The sequence below is a fragment of the Anolis carolinensis genome, chromosome 2 (assembly GCF_035594765.1).
Source record: "Anolis carolinensis isolate JA03-04 chromosome 2, rAnoCar3.1.pri, whole genome shotgun sequence".
In the NCBI taxonomy this organism is placed as follows: domain Eukaryota; kingdom Metazoa; phylum Chordata; class Lepidosauria; order Squamata; family Dactyloidae; genus Anolis; species Anolis carolinensis.
The window spans coordinates 206,694,759-206,709,861 of record NC_085842.1 but is presented as its reverse complement, the minus strand read 5'-3'; the positions used below and the strand labels follow the sequence as shown (position 1 = coordinate 206,709,861).

The window sequence follows — 15,103 nt, the reverse complement described above, 5'->3', positions numbered from 1 at the left end:
GATTATATGGCAGTGTAGACTCAAGGCCCTTCCACACAGCTATATAACCCATTTATAATCTTATATTATCTGCTTTGCACTGGATTATCTTGACTCCACACTACCATATAATCCACTTCAGTGTGCATTTTATACAGCTGTGAAGAAGGGGCCTCAGATAATCCAGTTCTGAGCAGATAATATAAGATTGGAAATATACAGTAGAGTCTCACTTATCCAACGTAAACAGGCCGGCAGGATAAGTGAATATGTTGGATAATAAGAAGGGATTCAGGAAAAGCCAATTAAACATCAAATTAGGTAATTGTTATACAAATTAAGCACCAAAACATCATATTATACAACAAATTTGACAGAAAAAGTAGTTCCATGCGCAGTAATGCTATGTAGTATTTACCGTAGAGTCTCACTTATCCAACACTCTGGATTATCCAACGCATTTTTGTAGTCAATGCTTTCAATATATCGTGATATTTTGGTGCTAAATTCATAAATACAGTAATTACTATATGGCATTACTGTGCACTGAACTACTTTTTCTGACAAATTTGTTGTCTAACATGATGTTTTGGTGCTTAATTTGTAAAATCATAACTTAATTTGATGTTTAATAGGGTTATCCTTAATTCCTCATTATCCAACATATTTGCTTATCCAACGTTCTGCCGGCCCGTTTATGTTGGATAAGTGAGACTCTACTGTACTGTATTTACAAATTTACCACTAAAATATCACAATGAATTTAAAACACTGACTACAAAAACATTGATTATGAAAAGGCAGACTGCGTTGGATAATCCAGAACATTGTATAAGCGAATGTTGGATAAGTGAGATTCTTCTTTAATATGAAATAATTACTGGGATAGAATAATGCAGAACAATATAATCTCTAAAACCAGGATAGTACATAAACAGGGGAATTCCACACAGGAAACAATCAGGGCCAGCTAACACCTCCCAACAAAGTATTCCCATCATCAAAGTCTGGAAAATCCTCTGTTTTCTCAGGGCCACAGACAGTAGAAGCACATAAAATATCGCAAACAACACCACTCTGAAAACAAGGGAATTCCAGATAGGAAACAATCAGGGCCAGCTAACACCTCTCAACAAAAAATTCACTCAGGGAGGAAACAACCAGGCTTTAAAGCTGCAAGGCCATTACATCCTAATCATTTTTCCTAATTGCAGCATTCATACTTGCCTCCAACAAACAAAAAAACCAATCAGAAATATTGTATATTCACAACCTTTAGGAAATAATATCCCCTGATGGCGCAGCGTGTTAAAGCGCTGAGCTGCTGAACTTCTGGACTGAAAGGCCACAGGTTTGAATTGGGGAGCGGAGAGAGCCCCAACTGTTAGCTCCAGCTTCTGCCAACCCAGATGTTCGAAAACATGCAAATGTGAGTGCATCAATAGGTACTGCTCCGGCGGGAAGGTAACGCCGCTCCATGTAGTCATCCCACATGACCTTGGAGGAGTCTACGGACAACGCCGGCTCTTCGGCTTAGAAATGGAGATGAGCACCAACCTCCAGAGTAAGACACGACTGGACTTAATGTCTGGGGAAAACCTTTACCCTTGACCTTAACTACCACCAATTCCTCAATACTTTATTTCCCGTACCACCATACTTCGCCACAGCAACGCGTGGCCGGGCACAGCTAGTATATGTATAAAGAGTCAAAGATTGCAATATCTTTCTTTCCCTTTTTTGGTTTTGTCTCTGGCTTTCATAGGGTGCTTTGAAAAAAAAACCCACCTTAATTTAAATGATACAATCCCTCATCTTACTTGAGTTACGGAAGCAGTTAAACCATTTCTGGAGGGTAAGAGTGGACCTTCATGCTAAGTCCCCAATGTGCCATTCATTTCTATTTTAGAGTGAAGTCTTCTTTCTCTGATAACAGATTCCCAATATAAATGACAGGATACTGTCTGTTTCCTAAAAAGTTGATGGCTCTCAGTCATTTAATTACAACTTCTGTCTTATTTAGGTTATTGACTTCAGGAAAAAAAACATCACCTACTTTGACTCAATGGGTGGAAGCAACAGTGAAGCTTGCCGGATACTGTTGTAAGTATCTCAATATAGTCACATATTTCCAATTCAAGGGTAAAGAGGAACTGAGAATTCAGAGCCAACAAAAAGAGATGTCGGTTAGGTACTAATTTTACAACATGTAGAAATAGCTGAATTTGAAAGGCTTTTTTCAAAGGAAAACTGAAAGGAAGCATGCTCTAACATCCAAAAGACATATGTTATCTCAATTTCTCCATCTTTTGGAGCATGCTTCCTTTCAGGCTTCTCTTGATTTTTATAGTTGCAACATCCATTTTCTGAGGTTAGATTAACTTAAGTGATTTGTAAATTGTTTTGGCTTCATCTAAGAATTGACAGAATTGTTGAAGTACAACCACTTGACCTTTACAAGAAAGATTGTGGTATAGTATGGTACATCCTACTGTTCCACTAGGACTTAGATTGCACATATGTATATGTACATATATATCCAGCTTTTCCACTAAAACAGTATGTAAGAGGGCAGATATGAGTAAGAGCAAACCAACATCAAGAAGATAAAAATACAATTAGCCTCAAAAACAAGGACTTCACGTAATAAACTAGAAAAATTACTTGAACGTAAATAACGTGAGACTATATTTCAAGTAAATGTGCACCCAGTCTCCAGTGTCTTAACAGGAAATTACAAATTGAAATTTGGAGCATAGCATTCTCTAAATCAGAAGTGTCAAACGCCCACCAGGTGTTTCAGACTCCAATTCCCAGAAACCCTAGCCAGCTTGTCCAATGACCAGGAATTGTGTGAGCTGAAGTCCAAAACACCTGGAGGGCCACAAATTTGGCTCCACTTCTCTGAGTGATGGATGGAAGTTAGATGTTGTTAAAAACTTTTTTATCCTACTATTCACCTGGAAGGGCTTGGAAAGAGCAGTTTCCAGATCAATAAAAACAAGACAGTCCAATATTTCATGGCTTTTTTCCAGTTGGAATGAACACTGCTGAGTTTTCTGATGTTGACAAGATTGTTATGACAGAGATTTAAAGGTCATGTTAATCAAACACCTGAAAACTTCCAACTGATGGCAAAATGTAAAGCTTTCTTTGAACAGAGACAGGGGAGAAATTTATATCAATACTAAGAATGCATTATATATGATGTGAAAAGTACAAAGCTGCAAAGACACATAGAACAACCATCCTTATTCATTTTGTTTTGAATTTGCTTTGTAAGCTGCCCCATGGTCATATTACATAAGGTCACATATATATGTCTCAAATAAATGTATAAACATTTGATATGAAAATAAGATCTGTTGTGATCAGATGATATTTACTCCCCCATAATGTTTAAAATTGCAACCAGAAATTGCTTGGCCTAATTCTTTATTCAAATCCTGGATATTTCAACAAAAATATATTATCATCCACAAAATATCCAGACACATAGTTGAGTGCTACTGCTAATTGTATTCAGCCTTTTTAAAAGTCCTGGCAATCTGAGTGGTTTCCAAAAATTAAAACAAATACAGGCGAAAGTTTATCTGGAAAAAACATGCAAAAGTTAAGATATAATTAAATTACAGATAAAATTAAAAACAATTAAAACATATCCATCCAAAAGCATTGAAAGAAGAACAGTACAGCTCATTAATTAAAGCCCTTTCTCCATAGAGTTAGGTAGGAATATCAGTTGCACTCCGTTCTACCCGATATGGGGCACAGCTATTCAGTACCTTTGCAGGAGTTGGGTCTGTGCTTTGGACTAACTTGGCCAGCTCCTCGGTCCATGATTTCCTAACCCCTTCACTGTGTAATTCATAAGGTAAGACTCTGGTAGAATGCAGGTCCAGCTCTCTTTCACAGGGTAACTTGTTGTTTTGCACTTGGCATGATGTCTGAGAGGCCCCTTCCATGTCCTTGGGTCTTTTGGGTGTCAGTGGGTGTGGGTTGGATAGATTTTTTGTATCCAGTGAATCACTTAAGCCCTGTGTAGGCTCTGGGATCGCAAACTGACTTCTTTTACTCAGAATCAAATTACGGTTCAGTAGCAGTTCCAGTCCTTTAATAATTTCCAATTGTTTAGTTTAGTGAGAGCTGGAAAAGAGCCTTTGAGATTATGTTCCAAAATCAGGTTTTGTGTTTCTGTAGTATACTCCTTTAAACTTCTTAAGCTCAGCTGAGGATGTTTTACTCTTGAGACTAAAGGAATTGTAACATCATTATAGAACACACAGTTTGGAAAGATGCATGTTGTTGCTAGTTTGGCTCTCATGCTCAGAAACATTAAAAGTATACAGTCTGAATAGAAACTTAATATAACTCTTGTTTGCCAACTTCCAGAAGTCAGCATTTTACTGTATCAAGATCTAATTGTTTAAACCTTTAGCAAGATTTGCAGGTGCTTCTTAGCAAGTTATATGGTGTTCCTTTATAGTTGCATACTGACTTTATTAGGATTAAGCACCTATTTTTAGGAATTTCCCATTTCATGGAATAACAGGGTAGGCTTCTTAAAGGGAGCTTTACCCAAGACTGTTTTGCAGATAGTCTGTTTCAATAGCCTTTTCTCTTACTGTTCCTTGATGATGGAATCCATTTTGCAGTTGAGTATCCTTAGCTCCTTGTAAATATGCTTAGCTGTTATAGCAATTAGTTCTAGTGTGTTGGAGGAGTCTAGCTGATCTGACAGCTTGGTGGCCTTCCCACCATTTCCTTGTTTTTTCTAGTGTTTGACTCTTGTATATTATTTATATTTCCAGGAGGTCGTTTGGCCACCTTATCTTCCTCACTTTCATTGTCATTTTGAACTAAAGCTGAGAAGTGGCTGTTAGGGGAGTATTTTCCTTCATGTCTCTCTGGCGCTTCCTTAGCTCCATATTCAGTCACTTTAAAATTTCTTATCTGCAACACTGGATATTTAAGATATTATTTTCTGCAGGAGATATATATATTAGGAGAAATTTATCTGGTATGACATCTCATCTTGCCTCCTCTGCTTTCACCAAGTACTTCAACTCCTTTGGAATATCAGTTGTGTGTCACACTATGCCCTTTTTTGCCCATTCAGAAGAATCAATCAGATATGCATGGACAATTCAAATACGAAATATTTGAAATCATGTTTTCTTATGGGTTCATGATATGGACACATAAATGCATTTATATATTTTTACTAGTGACTGATAAAAGTGCTGTAAGTCTCAAGTATGCCACCACTTAGAAAAGAGGTCTTCGTGCCTTAAACATGAACTATATGACATGATATGTTGACATAAGGTTTAGACTGGATGGGCAATTAGGCCAGGAAATGGAGAGACTCCCTTAGGTGGCTTCACTGGCATGCCTGCTGCAATTAGAAATGTCACATAACTTCCAGTTTTGGTTTCAGCTAATCTTGGGGTGGAGTGGGACAATTCTCAGTGTTTTGGCGTCTTGGGAGGTTATATGAGCAAATAAACATTGTAATGTGTATGTGTTGTGCCTGAAAAATATTGGCAGAAATATTTTAGGGGTGTTTTGGAATGGGGAAGGATTTGGGAGGCACAGGGCTGCCCTTCTGTCATCCCAGTTTAGTCATACTAGAAGATTAATTTTGTAAGGATATTTTTTTACAGAACATAGCAATGCAATAGAGAAATTAGGCTTGTACAATAAGATGATTATGTTCTGTACAAATAATATTGATATATTGAAAATATTAGAGACCTAGCCTTTGAGTTCAAATGGCTGGAACTGCAGACTAAGAAAGCTACTGATTTGCATTCACCATTAAGATGTGTGGTGCAGCTCTCCCCTGTGCAATAGTGGAAAGCTTTATTGCTTACTTCAGCAATAGGACTAGGATGAGACCAGGACATTGGATGAGCTCATGGAGTCACAGGGCCCTATAGCTGTTAAGTCCTCCATTTATGCTCATACAAGGGCCAGGAATGATTGTAGCTATGCAGATTAGTTAATTTCTTTGCTCTTGTTTCTCTCTTAATGAGGAAAGAATTATATTTAGAGAAGAAAGACAAGTAAAGTTCCTTTCTCTACCCTCAGGGGAGTGATGGTTCCTCTTTCCACCTTATCTTGCCCCCAGAATTGCATTGCTGGAAAGCAGTACTTTGCATATAATTGCATGGATTTACTTTCAAATGAGCATATTTAGAATTGCACAGCATTACACCAGAACTGAAATTTCACAGTAAGCAAGCATATTTTTAAATGTAAATTCACAGTTTATAGGTTTGCCTAGAGAAGTGCATGCTTCTGATAGTGGCATCAAATAGGTTCTACTGGAGAGTGTGTTCTTTAGCCGTGGAAAGGGAATTTAAACAGATTTTGAACAGAGCATTTGTGTGCCCAGAAGTGGTGCTGTGGTCTTTTATTCTGCTGGAAGTCCACCACATTTACTTTAGATATGAAACCAAAAGACTTAGAATATGAACCCCATATTGCTATCTGAAGTTCATTTAGCTATGTCTGCTCCATGGCCAAGGTTTTTCCTTTCCTTTTTCGTCCCTTCACTCTGTCAGGAGAGAGGTAGTCAGGCTGCCCATATTTGTCTTAGCTGAGCAAAAAGCCTCTATCCCTTTCTTCCTGCTGAAAAGGCAAGCTGCCCACATCTGTCTCAGCGAAATAAAGGAATGGTGGCCCTTTGCCGGACAAAGCAAGCCTGGGTAGCCTGTCCCCTGTTGCCCTTGACTTTGTCACAGTGACTCTGTGGGAGCCAGCAGCCTGGAAGAAGTATCTCAGCTGGTGGAGGTAGCCATGCCATTAGAGCCCTGGGCATTCACTGTATGGTTCTTTGACCTCTACTTGGCACTGGTGCTTGAGGGGAACAGGCTGCACCCTACATGTGAGTATTCCCTTTGGCTGTTCTCCCCTCTGTGGGTCAGCAGGTGAGCAAAGAAGGGAGCAATTTTGATGTTGAGCATGAAAATCTAGAGTTGCTATTATCCACAGTTTGGGATATCAATACAAAGTCCTAGATCTTATCCCTGAGGTTGGGGCTTTGTACTGTAAGTTATTCAGAAACAAGTTTTGTCTGGAGCAATCCTTAAACTCACTCTAGTAGAGGTTCTTTTTCCTATTAAACAAATAGTAAGGAGCTTAACAAATAGCTAGTGACTAAAAACTGGAGGATATTCTTTCAGCAGCTTCCTAAATTAATCTGTGAACCAAATATAGATTATCTGTATTCTGGGATTATATGGGAAGACAGAAATAGACTCAGACCCCATCTCATGCTATCATTTCCTGTCTCTGAGAGGCAGAATAGAGCAGAATCCCAGAAGTTTGTGCCAGGTGACTCGTGGCACAGGTAGGATCATGGGATAGGGACTCAGCTTACTGCTGATTGCTGCCCTTCCTGTAATCGCTTTTCCCTTTCTATTTCCTTTCAGGAGGCTTTAATTGGTTGAATGCAGTGGGAGGATCACACTGGGAAGAGAGGACGGAGGTCCTATTCATGGTTAGTGACCCTTTCATGCTTTCAATCTTTAGAGCTTCCTGGGTTTTGGTGAGTTTTTGTTATGATTTTTGCCCCTATCCCCCTTTTTTAACAAAAGGGAGAGATTTATGAAAAGTCATAAATCTCCTATGACTCTGACTTACTTATTTAATCCTGTTCAGTATATATGGGACTGCCTTTGAAGATAGTTCAGAAGCTTCAACTGGAGCAACGTTCATGGAACTTACAACTCCCATGTTAAGGCAGCTCCATTGGCTGCCGATCCATTTCTGAGCTAAATACAAAGTGCTGGTTATTACCTATAAAGCCCTAAATTGTTTGGGCCCAGACAATTTGACACACCACAACCCTGCTTACAAACCTGCTCAGACATAACGATCATTGGAAAGAACCCTCCTCTCGGTCCCATCCCCGTCTCAAGTGCGGTTGGTGGGAAAGAGAGAGGGGGGCTTCTCTGTGGTCACCCTTTCCCTCTGGAACTCCCTCCCCACAGAAATTAGAACAGCTTCTTCACTCATCTTTAGGAAACAATAAAAACCTATTTTTGCACATTAACTTATGGAGAGGAAGATGATTAGTTCATTATTGATTCTACTTAGTTTGACGATGCTGTCAATGATTGCCTTAACTTATTGGAGAGCCACATTTTTATATTTTTATACAGATTTTAACTGCTTAATGTGTTTTTATGAGGCGTGATTGATTACTTATTTGAGCCAAGGTTGTTTTCTTTGTGTATTTTAACTGTTTATTTTAATTGCTTGTTTGTTTCATTTTATCTTGTTGTTTGTTTCATTTTATCTTGTCCTTGGGGAAAGGGGTCAGGTTAAAATTAAAGTTTTATTATTATTATTATTATCTTTATATTCAACTTTAAAAAACAGTGAAAATCCATCTAAAGAGTCAGAATGGAAATACTGTAATTGTAGTCATTTAAAGAGTTATAGGTGGCCATTGTTCAAAAGCGCTTTAGGTAGATACTGAGTTTTAGGTAGACATTGTTCGAATAGATAGCAGGATCAGTCTGTCTGGATATAAGAATCACAAACAAGACAAGTCTGGCGAATGTTTGTTCAGGATTTTTTTCCAGACAAAATGCTGGATATGCTTCAATGCATGATATTAATGATTGTGTGACGCAGATGTTGATGGGATGTTGTAACTCAGAAAGCAGTTTTTTGCAAATTGAATGTATGTGCTTGCATATCTTCCACCTCTTATGGAAGAATTTCCTGGTGATAACCATAGTATTGCCATGTCCCATATGAATATGCATTAACTTGTAGAAATATTGTGCTCTTGTTCCAGGAAGTTCAAATTTAGGAGGATCACAGCTTTTTTCTGAAACCAATAAGTGATTAACTATAAGCAAGCCTATGTTTTCATGTTCTTCCTAACATACTAAGGAAGATAGTGTATAGTTGTGATGCAGAACCTGCTTTTCAGAAAGCTTCTTAGTTGCTTTAGCAGGCAATTTAACATCTTTGCCATCTTTTTAAATCTATGTTGGCTACCATGTTATCTGTGTTCATCAAAAACTGTCTTACATAGGAGTTCTAGGTATTTGCAAGCAGGCGCATGATGTTATAATATTTTGCTTTGACTAGGGTTTCCATAGAAGTTTACAGATTATAATAATTTCCCATTTTTTTCTTTCTAAGACAATGAGCTACTCTAGAGAACTTGGGGATTCAATCTGAGAACTGAGTCTCTGACATCTTAAAGATTATCAAGTCAATATCAAATAAAATTTATTTTCCTCCAGCACTCTTTTATATTCATTCAGCAAGATTCTTGCTTTTACTGAGTAGAAACATTGACTAGGTCGCAAAGAGGTACCAAGTGGCTTGTTCAGATTTAGTGGAATGTTTTCTTTTGAACGGAAGGCTCCTCTGCCACATCACCGGCTTCTTTTGATACTTCTCTCTGATTCAGAAGTGGTTTCCTATATAACATGGTATGTTTACTCAAGAGGTAGAGCCCTTGGCATACAAAGGCTTTGTCAAATGGTTCTAGTGAGCAATTAAATACATACTTATAATATGATACCATAACTGAGTGTGCTAGTATATTGTTTTAAGACAAAGAACAACAGAAGAAAAGAAAATAGGCATTTCACTTGTGACAGTTTTGATTAGAAATATAGTGCTCCCACACTACGTGGTTCGCTTTTTGCGGATTCGCTGTTTTGCGGGTTTCCAATAAACTCTAAAAGAATATTATAAATCATAAAAATATAATTTACAGCCAAAGGAAGGGAGAAAGGAGAAACAGAAGGGGAGAAGAATGGAGCCCAAGTGGCAACGGGAGGAGAAGGAGGCAATTTATCAACACACGATTGGTTGATAAAAACTTAAAATAGGGTATAACTACTAAAATAATGTATAAATATATAGCGTTCCTACTTCGCGAATTTTCACTTATTGTGGGTGGTCCTGGAACCTAACTCCCGCAATAAGTGAGGGAACACTATTCCATATGCAGGGTTTGCAGAGACTAGGTTACAGGCATGACTGGGAAAGCTATATAATGTATTGTTATCTCAGATCCGTTTTTTTGTTGTCCAAAAAAACATATCAAAATAGTTTGGCTACATCCATGTGGAATAAGAAGGGGTGGGGGGTTTTGTCCACATATTTCAACAAGAGAAAGCGCAAGGAAAGCAAAATCCTGCAAAATATTGTATATATTCAACCTACTTACAATATATATAATGTACAAACTGAATAGTGTATAGAACAGGCTGTCAAGAAATCAATTAACTTGTCTATTGGTACCTGAAAGAGGTACAGGCTGAAGACATTATTAGTGCATCCTAATGTAATTACCATTCAAGTTGGGCCTTGAAGTGGCAGGAAAGAGTTACTCCAAGACAGACAAGATAGTAGCAAGTGGATAGTAGCAAATGGAAAACAGAATTCCTGAAATGTAATATTTAAAACATGCATGCTTGTGTGGCTTGTTATCTTGTGGTCATTGATTATGTTTGACCCCATGTTACAGGATTGAAGTTATCCACAGTAGATTCTTTTGCTTGAGATATAGGCTTCACCTATTTGCAACTACAGTAAGTAATGTGTGGGGTAAAATTAAAATATACTACTGTGAATGAATAACCCCTGAGAGTGTGTTGGAAATGTAGCAGAATGCCAACAAGTTAGCTACTTTAATGTCAAATTAATGGTTTGCTTGAAATCAGCCAGTTTTAATGTTGCTTTCTAAAATTCCGCTTAATTCTCACAGTTGTTTTGTTTTGCTTGCTTTCTAAATGTTTCCCTGTCCTTGTTTCCTAACCTCTGCAGGCAGTATTTGAAGCAAGAAAGTTTGGATAAAAAGCGGAAAGATTTTGATACAAATGGCTGGATGCTACTGAGTAAAAGGAGTCAGGTACGTTACCTGTAGATGACTGGCCATACAAGTGTTTCAAACATTCATATAGTGAATCATGCCCTAGATGCTCTACTGTAGTCTAAGGAGTGGTTTTACATGGAGAAAGTTTGCTTTCTCTCAGGCCAGTGGGAGAACATAAGGATATCTGTATGTATAATTAGAAAAGCCTAAATGTGATTTGCACAGGTGCTTTGGGGGGCTTCTGTGCGTACAAAGGTCTGTAGCAGCTGTCTTTCCCACAGCTGCTACAGGCACCATGTGATGGAGAATTCCTGGCCTGCTCTTCTTGTCGTATGCTATGCAAAAAGCCATCACTGTTTCCTATGTGCCCAACAATATTTCTCTAGTGAGATACGAATGCAAGTCTCCTGACTGTCATCTTCTCCTTATAGCACTAAGCTGCATTAGAAGAACCAGAGGAAAAGTTTTCCAGCAGTGTAAGGCGCAATCCTTCAGGTTGCTTCTCCCGTATGCTTCACAGGCAGGGCATATGTTTTGTGAATTATCACTGGGGAGAGCCAGTCCCACCTACATAATTCTGGTCTGACTTTGCTTAATTCAGAACAAGTCTTTAGTGCTCTGGCTAAATCATCTTAATTTACTGCATTTGCTCTCAACCTTTTATTCCCCAGGTGTTTTGGACTTCAACTTTCCAGAATTGTGGGAGTTGAAGTCCGAAACATCTGGAGAACCAAGGGTTGAGAACCACAAGTTTTACTGACTTGTTCAGTGGATCTAGAAATGCAGTTATGCAGCAGTAATGCTCTAGGTCTGTCCAGGATCCTGGTAGATAGGATCCTTTGCCTTTAATTGCTTACCACCCCAATGAGGAAGAATCCATGGAGGGAAATGGCTAATACACACAGTTCTGACCTTTCCTTTCACAAGGAGTTGGTACAAAGATTTGTGGAGCGGGCACCTTCTTGGCATACAGACGATATGAACCATCCAGTTGTGTCTGTGCACTTAGAGTGCGGCTGCTGAGGATGATGTGGCCTGTAGCCTTGCTGAACAGCTTATGCTGAAAGGGCAATTTACGACACTCCTGTTTCCCTTCTTCCCTCATTATTAATGGGCAAGAGTGTTTTTTGGCCTCAGTAAGGGTCAACAAATATCTTCATATACATTGTCTCATTAATTGCAACAGTGTATTTGAATTAGCTTTATTTACAGGTTTACAAGCTGGTTCCGGATGGGATTCAGACACATTCCAGTTGAAGTGGCGCCACATCAGTCATTTGGGCTTGATTGTTAGAGATTTGCATACCATAGTTCTCCCACCACTTTTTGTAGACACTGGGTTGACAAGTTTACCCCAGCAGATATGTATTTTGGTAGGCATCTTCTGCAGCACAATGTCTTCTTAGTTAATGGGTTGATGCCAAGCCTAGGAGTGTTGTCATCACTTGTGTAGGTCCCAGCTTAAAGGACTGCTTCCGCACACTGCTGGAAAACAGAATATTAGGAATTACTGAGAAGGTTCCTTTTCAGCAGTTTCTGGGGATCCATCCTAGTTGATGAGTTTGTATGCTTTATGGTGGTGTTTTGCATTGTTTGTCCAAAGACTTGTCATTCCTTCCCTGGGTAGGTAGAGTTGGCTTGGTAATTGACAGATGACATGCCCTATCTGTGAAGCGCACATGAGAAGCCAGACCCAGCTTGAAGGATTCCTTTTCCATTTCTTTAGAAAGGAATCTTTACAGTCAGTAATAGTATTCCATTATTGAAAAATATAATATACATATTTTCTTGAGTCCAATGTGTCATCAAATGTAGTTCCTACCATAGCTAGAAGGTGTGCATTACAAAAAGAGGATTTGCTATCATGGTGGCCACGAGAAGGTCGATGGGAAGCCTTCCGTCTGGCCTTCCCACCAGCCTTTTCACTGCCTCTCCCTCTTCTGTCTCCAACTGGGATCTCCTGCCCAACAGTGCAGACAGGTTTAGTTGCATGATTCTAATGCACTATTGAATATAATGCGTACCTCAATTTTAGCAATGTAATATAACCCAAAAAAGTGAGTGTTAGACTCGAGTAAATATGGTACTGAAGACAACCTTCCCTTTTACCAAATTTAAAAATGAAGGACAAGTGCATCAATTATGTCTTTTCCAAGATGGAGAGAAGGTAGCAGAAAGGGGCATCTTCTAATTTCAGAAACTTATAGAAAATGTTGTAGCAATGTCTCCATTTTTTCTTGGTTAGTGAAAGAGGAATGTTCCTGATCTTGATATATTTTTCTCCATCACTACTGAAATGGTGCCTGTTTGTTTGTTCCCATTACGTCTGTTCCTCCTAAAAAAAAGTATTTCTTAAAATTTTTGAAGTTTTTGCTAGCCTAAAGTTTTATAAAGGTTTCTGGTTATGCAAATAAAAAGGGATGAGTTTATCTTTTAAAGGAGATTCCTCAGCAGATGAATGGCAGTGACTGTGGGATGTTTGCCTGTAAATATGCTGACTGTATTTCCAAAGACAAACCAATTAATTTTACTCAGGTAAGTTCATCCTTCAGATGAGAGTGCGCTATAATGTCACTATCGGGCTGTATGAGCACAATAGTGTTTTCTAGTCTTAATTAGGATTGTGTGAAAAGCAAGCTAAACTAGTATTTGCTGGAGGAATAGATTCCTGATAAATGTGCATAATTACTTAGGTAGTAAATTCCAAGATTTGGAGTTTTAAAAGGGAAGTCTGAGCAAAGAAGTAAGATCTGAGTAAGATCCTTCTATTATATTGTGTTATAATAGAAGGGGGTTACAACTGCCTTAAAGTACAGAATCTTTAAGTTTGGATACTTGGGTAGAGCCATGGTACTGATGAGCAAACTTTGTGTCAGGCAAAAAGCTTGACTTGGCCACGGTAGTCCACGCCTTAGTTACATCCAAAATGGACTATGTGTAATGCATTCTACGTGGGGCTGCCTTTAAAGACAGTTTGGAAATTGCAGCTAGTGCAAAGGTTGTCTGCCAGATTACTAAATGGTGCTAGCTATAAGGAGCATACCACACCCCTACTAAAGCTGCTGCACTGGCTTCTGACAAGTTTCCGTGCCCAATTCAAGGTGCAGGTTATCACATATGAAGCCCTATACGCTTTGGGTCCCACCTATCCTCAGGACCGCATCTCTTTCTATGAACCAGATCTCTTTCTATGAGATCTGCCAGGGAGGCCCTTCTCTCAGTCCCACCACTATCTCTAACACGGTTGGTGAAGATGAGAGAGAGGGCCTTCTAGGTGGTGGCTCCCTGGCTCTGGAATACTCTCCCAAGAGAGATTAGGTTAGTCCCCACCTTTCAGTCCTTTCGGATCCTGTCTAAAAACATAGCTTTTTAAACGGGTCTTTGACCTTGAGTAGGCTGAAATGGGTCCATATGAGGTTTGACTGTTTACTCTGCCACTTTCTTTTGTTAATTGATGGCAGTCAGTTTTTACCTACAGGTGTTCTGCATTTTTAAATTGATCAATTTTATTTTATGCAATGTTATATGTGTTAGCAGTGGTTGTTGCTATAATTTTATTGTTTTTATACTTATGTACTGTTTTATGTTATATGCTGCACTCCAGAGTTCTTTTGTAAGCTGTCCCAAATCCCTTCCAAGAGATGGTGGCGGGATATAAATAAAGTTTACTGGTTTATTATTATTCTACAAATAATATATTTCTAAGTACATGATATTCTGAAGTCCAGTAACTAATTTTATAGCAGAAAGGCTACTTTAAATTTCTTTGTTGACTTCTGTATATTTTGCCAATAGCCTCTTGCATACATGTCTGTCACAATATATTGAAACTGCCTTCATTTGTTATCTCAGAGTTTTTGATTATCAATTTAAGATGTATTTCTTATTTTGCCATCCACAACTTAGTGCTTTGCTGAACTGGTTGATTCCATTTACCTCTGTGTGTGTCTTTATAAATTGTTTGTAAGCATTGCCTCCATTGGAGGGAAACAAAGTTGAGAATTTTGGATATGAGTTGCAAGATCAAAGGCTGTGAGTAGGCAGTTGAAGCCCAATATCTATCTAAAGTTTTTCTTTTTAATCTTACCCTCCATATGGGATTCTCTGTTTATACACAGTGTCAAAAACTGTTTTCAAATAACCTGTCTGACTCTTTCAGCTCTTATCTGCCTGTTCAGTTTTTCTTTTACACGTATGCCTGCCCTCATGGTCAGTAATGGCCCCTTTATTTCCAGGAAATTGTTGAAACCTGGATTTGTTGATGGG

General features: G+C 38.6%; 1 protein-coding gene and 1 long non-coding RNA gene across 11 annotated transcripts in view; one reads left to right on the top strand and one right to left on the bottom strand.

Moving 5' to 3' along the window:
- Positions 1–15,103, top strand: part of senp1 (SUMO specific peptidase 1) — a 43,499-nt gene that overhangs the window by 24,266 nt on the left and 4,130 nt on the right. For 8 of the 9 annotated variants that reach the window (XM_008121199.3, XM_008121200.3, XM_008121202.3 and 5 more), the window contains 3 exons: positions 2,003–2,082; positions 10,789–10,873; positions 13,277–13,372. In XM_008121199.3, coding sequence (XP_008119406.1) covers positions 2,003–2,082; positions 10,789–10,873; positions 13,277–13,372 — 261 coding nt within the window. Of the gene's footprint in view, positions 1–2,002; positions 2,083–7,418; positions 7,487–10,788; positions 10,874–13,276; positions 13,373–15,103 lie in introns of those variants that run through there. The other variant, XR_001730939.2, reaches the window with a different exon arrangement.
- Positions 12,026–15,103, bottom strand: part of LOC134296501 (uncharacterized) — a 70,602-nt gene continuing 67,524 nt past the window's right edge. For both annotated transcript variants that reach the window (XR_010003277.1, XR_010003278.1), the window contains exon 3: positions 12,026–12,322. This is a non-coding gene — a long non-coding RNA (uncharacterized LOC134296501). The remainder of the gene's footprint in view (positions 12,323–15,103) is intronic.